This window comes from Dioscorea cayenensis, unplaced genomic scaffold (assembly GCF_009730915.1).
Source record: "Dioscorea cayenensis subsp. rotundata cultivar TDr96_F1 unplaced genomic scaffold, TDr96_F1_v2_PseudoChromosome.rev07_lg8_w22 25.fasta BLBR01001566.1, whole genome shotgun sequence".
In the NCBI taxonomy this organism is placed as follows: Eukaryota; Viridiplantae; Streptophyta; class Magnoliopsida; order Dioscoreales; family Dioscoreaceae; genus Dioscorea; species Dioscorea cayenensis.
In genome coordinates, this window is record NW_024087957.1 from 48,960 (window position 1) to 56,403 (window position 7,444).

Below are 7,444 nucleotides of genomic sequence, written 5' to 3' on the forward strand. Positions count from 1 at the left end.
TAAATTTGTTAAAATTTAAATTTAAAATATTATTTTTTGAAATTAAAAATTAAACCGTCTCCCTAATATTCTGGTTTTAAAATTTTTAAAACAGGGCAACCTTTATATCTAATGAAAATATTTATATAAGCAAAATTTTCAAGGATTTATCTTCAAAAATTTAGAACCCAAATAAATAATTAAAAGGTATTTAAAAAAATATATAAAAAAATGGGAAAAAAAAAACCAAGTGAACGTCCTACGCTTATCCGTAATCAAGACAAGATCAAAACGATCTGAGCCGTCCATCAGAAGAAAGGAAAGGAGAGGCTGAAGCTTTTTCTTTCTATTTTTTAGTACTATTTTCAAAAGCCTTATCTTTGGGAAGGTGAAAGCCCGGGAACTCACTCCTCAATGGCGCTGCTGAGCCCTGGGCTACAGCAATGGCCGCCGCTCGCTGGCGGAGTCCGGCGGAGGAGGAGGGCATGCTGTTCCGCCATCGCGGTTGATTCACCGTCGCCGCTAGCCGGCGTGTCGAGGATCCGTTGGGGCTCGAGCAAGCTCCAGGGCCCCCGGTCTGAGATGGAGGACGATCTCGTCCTCCGATCCGATGCCCCCGCCGGGTTCTCCTTCGCTGCTGTCTTTGATGGCCATGCTGGCTTCTCCTCTGTTGAATTTCTCAGGTTTGTTCTTTTGCTTCTTCTTGGATTCTAGGGATGACGAGAGGAAATCGGATGATTTGAGGGGGTTTTGATCTTTAGTGAGTTTTGTTTTTTCGTGAAAAACTGATGAGATTCTGCTTTGGATTATGAAATGGATGGAAGATCAAGATGATGTTTGAGCATAAAAACTTTGGCGTTTCGTTCTGTGCGATTCATATATTCATGTGTGGCTGCACGATGCTGTTTTTACGATGAGTAATTTGGTATCATGGTGAGAGATGACTAGAATAGGCGAGAATTATGGTGATTCAAAATTTTTGATTGTTTTGCATGATGATTTGAGGTCTTTTTGCCTGTAAAAGTGCTTAACTTTTGCTAGAATGGTAAAGATAATGAGAACAATTGAAGAAAACAGGTAGCAGCTCATTTACTTGTGTGTGCATATGTGCACGTGTGCGCTTCCTTTTTTATTTTTTGGGTTCTTTTGCAGTACCTTGTCACTCTCAAAATAATCATATAATCGAAATCGAAATGTAATTAGTTGGATTGTTGAGTATCTTTGTAAACCTGCAGACTGCTGAAGTCCTTTCTTAGTTGACACAAAGGTGCTTTAACTTCTACAATTTCTTTTTCATGCGGAAGTTGTGATTCCTGATCTTTCAATGAGGGCATTGCTGAGGCTTTTCTTTAATATGTGCATTTTCATGTTTTACTCTTTACATTCGTTATGCAGGGATGAATTATACAAGGAATGCGTTATAGCTTTGGATGGTGGGTTACTGTTGACTGGCAAGAATTTTGATGCTATAAAAAATGCACTTCAGAAAGCTTTTGATGCTGTCGATTCAAAACTGTTGACCCGGTTAGCACTCATTTTTTTAGCTCTGAAACGCCTTTTCTGTGAAATGTTAATATCTTGTTCTATTATTCACATTGGATATGAAAAAGATTCAAGTACCACAGTTTTTTTGTAATAGCTTGAAGGGATTGTTTAAAGTTTCATTTTTCTGCAGGCTTGAAAGTTTGGGGAAAGAAGATGATTCCGGTGCAACTGCTACAATCATGTTTGTTAGGAATGACAGTTTGATCATTTGCCATATTGGTGACTCATGCGTGGTATAATTTTACTTTCTAGGGGCCATGACCCTGTATAATTGTCAATTAGAACATGCTAAGAAATGGTTTCCCATTGCATATGTAGTTGGGAGATGATCTCCAACCTCATTCATTTTCTTTTCGGATTTTTTAAAATGATTAAAATTTTGCAGGTATTATCTCGGAATGGAAAAGCAGAAGTGCTAACCAGTCCACATCGGCCTTATGGAAATAACAGAGTGTCACTTGAAGAAGTTAAGCGAATTAGAGCAGCTGGTGGATGGGTGTGTCTTCCTTTCTTGAATGAGCTAATAGTTTATTATCTAGCTTGAACTTTTATTTGAGAAGTGCTGAAATGTCGTAGAGCTTTCACAGGCATATGATGATTACTATGTGAACGAGAATAATCTCTGATTTGGATCTTATCTATATGAGACCAGCCTTGATGCGCCACTTGCTGACAAATATTTTAATCAGTACTTAGGCATTACTTTTCACAGGTATCTCAAGTGGTTGATATATAACCAAACAAACATAAAAGGTGGTTTCTTTGCTAACTTCTGATTAGCATTTTTTCTGTCTGTGTGTGTGTATGTCTGTGGGTTCACTGGGGTGCCAAATGCTCGATATACTTAATTGAAAGGGCTATGGTTGAGATACAAATAAATGAGTCAAGTTTTTCCTGGCGGTCTATTTAGTTATGTATAGGGCAATCTAGTGCCAAGCTGGACTGTTTAAGGAAGCACCCATTAAACATTGTGAATGTATAATATACAATATACAGGTGTGTACCATGTGTAAGATAACTTGTATAACTTTTTTATCTTCTTCCTGTATCTTTATTGTCAAGCTACTGCAAAATTTATGTCTTTCACCGTATCTCTTAGGTGGTTCCTTACTTTTCATGCTGACTGGTTGTGATTCCACATTTTTATTTTTATTTTTTTGAACTGTAAAATAACTTATGGTATATGGTTCATATATGTCAATGTTCTAGCTTAGTTGGGTTAGCTGTTCTAAGGAAAATAACCCCAATTCTGTTGGCTTTCATGTCCTTGGACTGCAAAATTTTCAAATAGACAAGTGAATCTCTTTCTTTCTACATAATATCTCATGCAATTAGAAGATGTAGTGTAGTTTATTTGGATTTGCCTAAAATATAAGCATTTTAATATCAATGGAACTCTTGTTACAATATTTATTACCACACAAACTTGTTGGGCTTTATTTCTGTTGATGTTTCATGCTATAATATGTTATGATTGACTGCATTTGCTACTGAACTGCCACACTCCTTCCATGCAACTTCTGATTATGAGGTTGTTTGTTTAGAAGTTGTAGATTTTTCACATCAATAGTGATTTGTGGGTTGCACAGATTGTTGATGGACGAATTTGTGGAGACATTTCTGTATCCCGTGCTTTTGGTGATATACGCTTCAAGAGGAAGAAGAATGAGTCTGTCCCTTGTATTCTCCTCTCTTTCTTCGTATCTTAAGCATTGGCTTTTCTTTTATTGCTGATGCTGTTTAAGAATTGTACCTATCTTTTGGTAATGTCCTCATCTGTTCTTTTTTAAATTGAAGAATGCTAGGGAAAGGAGTTGAGCTGGGGAAATGGTCACAAAAATTTGCCTCGCGGTAATGAGACATTTTTGAACTTCTTATGAAATTATTGGAATGTTTGTGGTGTACTGTTTTTTTCCTCAAAAACTGCCTGGCAATTGAAATATCAATAGTCACAATGCATCTCATGATTGTGTGAACATAATATCATGTGCTTTAACAACTTATTCAATGAACAAGTCATTGGCATCTTTCAGAAAGCTCTTGTGCATTGAAACTATGCTCGAATCAATTTCACCATGTATATGTTACATGTGATCTTGTTAGCATTTGATTTCAATTCACCTATATCTCTGGATGCAATAGACAATGGTTTTTTAAGTGAAGTTGAATGTAGCAATGATCTGCCTCCATACTAGGAGACATGGGCAAGTTTAATGTGAACTGTGAAGATTGCATTCATGCATTGGCAACTTGCCTTGATGAAACTTTGATATTTCTGCACTCAGTATCTCTTTGTCCAAGAGTGATTACTGATTAGTAAGTAATAGTAACTTATATGCTATTACCTATATTATTATTTGTGTATTGATTTCACTTCTGGCAATATGAAGTCATGAATATGGAACTACACATTCAGGTTAAAAATTAGCTTATCCAGCGAACTTAGTAGCATGGACTTGGGTACATAACAAATTAAATTTATTTCTTATATTTGCAGAATAAAATTTAAAGGAGATTTGGTAACTTCTTCACCAGATATCTATCAAGTAGAACTTGGAACTGATGCAGAATTCATATTACTAGCATCTGATGGTTTATGGGATTACATGAAAAGGTTTGCTATCATGGAAATTTTGAAGTTGATCATGTGTAGCTGGCTTCTATCACTGCTTTCTTCTACTTGATGAATATGCTATGCATTGTTCTTTTTAGTTCCGAAGCAGTATCCTTTGTTAGGAATCAACTGCGTGAACATGGGGATGTCCAGGTTTGTATTATGTTTTGTTATTAGTTATTAATATTCACTTTAAGGATCCTATTATATCCACCACAAGGCTCAAGTGTCTCATCCTATATTATTTTCAGCGGGCTACTGAAGCGCTCGCTCGTGCAGCTTTGGTACAGCCTTTGACTTTTTTCTTATAATACGAGGATTCTATTTATCTGACCTAGTTTGACAACCATGGATGTTCAATCCATGCCGTACCATCAACTAATAGTCTTATTGTTTTATATAGGATCAACAATCCCAAGACAATGTTAGCATATTGATAGCCGATTTGGGGTACGCAACAGCTTATAAACTCGATCCACATCTTATTATCTATTTATTTATTTATTATGGAAAATGAATTCAAATTAGTGGCTGATTGATTCAACTTTATTTGATTCCATTGATGTCCGATATGTTCTTCTACTGAATAATAAAATCATACTTAAAGGTCCTAATATTCATGAGAAGTTCATTGTTGCATTGTGTAATTTGTTTTTGTTGAGCAGTTTCAGTGATTAAAATTTAATCCACCTAATTCATCCATGCTTGCAAAATCGTCCAAAGCTGATTGCAAGTTTTTAATACAACTTCATCATCTCACTTAGTCAATCATTCACATATCTAATATTTTGATACTTATGTGACGTCTGTTGGTTCAGGAAGACAGATTGGCTGAACTTGCCAACTCAGGGACCCAACGTTTTTTTGGAAATAAGTCAAGCTTTTGCAACAGTTGGTATTGTGTCCTTAGTGATCTGGATGTCATCTTTCTTATTGATATGAATTGTAGCAAGTGAAATGTAAATAATGTTTCTCACTCGTATTTGTACATGTGTAAATTTACCCGCCTAATTATATTTGTCAAAATTTCACAGCCTACATACAGACTATTGCGAGTGTATTTCCCATTTTGTCTTTGTTTAGTATATATATGAGGTTTGGAATGATCTGTGCATGAGGTGTGATTTCCTGAAGAACTTTTTATTACTCCCTAGTTTTTTTCCCTGAACTCTCTAACAGGTACATAGGATGTTTAAAGGACAGGATATAAAGGAGGAATAAGGTTAGTTTTTCCATTATTTGTCTCATTTATTTATCACATTCAGTTGGAGTCCTTGAAATGTTTTCCTGGCCTCACGCTTAACTTTTATGAATGCATTATATATTCTCTTTTCTAGCTGGTGTTTCTTGTTGGTAATGCTCTATTTGTTAGGTTTGTGTCTAGTCCAGTTAGACCTAATCAGTTTCATCCACAGAATACCTAGTAGAAAATTCTTGACCAATCACTGGCATCATACATGAGTTTCATATAGAAACCTCCCTGCAATGTTGGCAAGACCAATTTTTAACTGCCTGGGAAAGAAAAGCTAATTTGGACAATATTTATCTTCTTAAACAGAATAGTAAATAAACTGTTAGTCTACCATATTATGCTATTGGCCATGTTCAATCACCATCTTTGATCTGGGTATGAGTGTTTGAGTTTTGTTTTAAGAATATCAGGCTTTAACCAATTACACGAAATTTATATGATGGTTTTAAATCAGTGACATATCCTCTGTTTCACTTTTATCTTTCACATAGCATTATGATAAAGGGGTCTTTAGTGCACACATTCTTCATTTCTCTACCCATATTATTCATATCTCTTTACAGAAATCTTTTATCTTATTAAATCTCTCATGGGTCATGATACTTGATGTGTTAGTGTTGGCCCCATGTAAAAGTAGATTGCATGCAATCCACCAAGTAGACATGGCCACGGTTCGAGGAACCGCGATTCGGTTCCCGAACCGCGGTTCAGTTCAGAGCTTGAACGGAACCGAGCTCTCTAAAGCAGGTTCTTGGCGGTTCGGGTTCCGGTTGGTTTGATTCCGATACTGGCGGTTTAGTTCGTGATTCGGTTTGTGATTCGTGCTGATTCGGTTTTAAACTAAATAATTGATAATTCAAATTAATTAACACAAAAATACAGAATTAATTTAATACTAATATAAGATAATAGAGTTAAGTTAGTAGGTATACGGTATCCCAAAAGTTTCGATGTTTTATTTATTTTTGTTGTTATTATTTTTTTAATGTTCAGTGTATGTTATTTGTTTTTTCTTTAGGAATTGTTTTTTTATTTTTATTTTTCCTTTTTTTTTTTTTGATTTCTAGTATACTTATATAAGTTGCATAGTTTACAAATTGAAAATCTTGGGAGTTTTATCTATATATTGGAATATATATATATATATATATATATATATATATATATATCTTTTAAATGATCAACAAAAATCAGGCAAATTGATATATACACATATATATATTCAGTTTATTTTATTTTTATTTATTTATATATAATGATTCAAATGTTTTTACGTGAGGAAAGCATTTTACTCGAGTATATTTTTCATTTATATAAAATAAATATAATTTAATATGAACTACGTTAATTTTTTGTAAGTTTTCAAAAGCGGAAGATATATAAAAGTCCCAGTCTTTGTTTTTTATATTAAATTATAAAAAAATAATATGAAATCTACTAAAAGAAATTGAATATTTAAGTACTTCTCGTTAATTAAATTATTTTAATAAATCCATATTTAATTTGTAACTAATAATTTGTGGCATAATCAATTAATTATAAACTTTATCCTCTTGCATGAGTAACAAAGTTTCGCATGGCAGCGATACAGCGTATAAGTTGGACGAATGTCATGAAATCGGGACCCTCAATCCGCTAATCAGTATTTAGAATCGGACCTAATCAATAATCAATTTGGTTAATATCTTTAATTAATTATTTTAAAAAATATCTTTAAACGTCAATTACTTAATTAATTACTAATTAATGATATTAACAAAATAAAAACCCTAATCATAAATGACATTATTTATATAGTATGACATTATTCATATTATATTTATATAATATAATATGAGCTTTTATTTTAATCTTTTGGTTGAGCCAGTATGTGGAGCTACGGTTGAGCCGCATATGGAAGCCGATATGGGCAACTGGGCCGGGTTGAGCCCATGCCGGTTTTCACGAGTTTTAATCTTTGAAACCGGAACCCGAACCTATATGAAGGTTCGGGTTCGATTTTAGAGACGATTCGGCTTTTTCGGTTCGGTTCCGGTTTTTGGCGGTTCGGTTCC

At 34.3% G+C, this 7,444-nt stretch overlaps 1 protein-coding gene across 1 annotated transcript; it reads left to right on the forward strand.

Moving 5' to 3' along the window:
• The first annotated feature begins 355 nt into the window (after nt 1-355).
• LOC120256687 (probable protein phosphatase 2C 5) lies at nt 356-5,176 on the forward strand. Its single transcript, XM_039264375.1, has 11 exons — nt 356-662; nt 1,375-1,503; nt 1,655-1,757; nt 1,910-2,020; nt 3,114-3,193; nt 3,322-3,375; nt 4,022-4,138; nt 4,237-4,291; nt 4,390-4,422; nt 4,542-4,588; nt 4,957-5,176. Exons 1-11 carry the CDS (start codon nt 394-396, stop codon nt 5,078-5,080), a joined length of 1,122 nt encoding a protein of 373 aa, XP_039120309.1. The 5' UTR covers nt 356-393; the 3' UTR covers nt 5,081-5,176.
• The last annotated feature ends 2,268 nt before the right edge of the window (nt 5,177-7,444 follow it).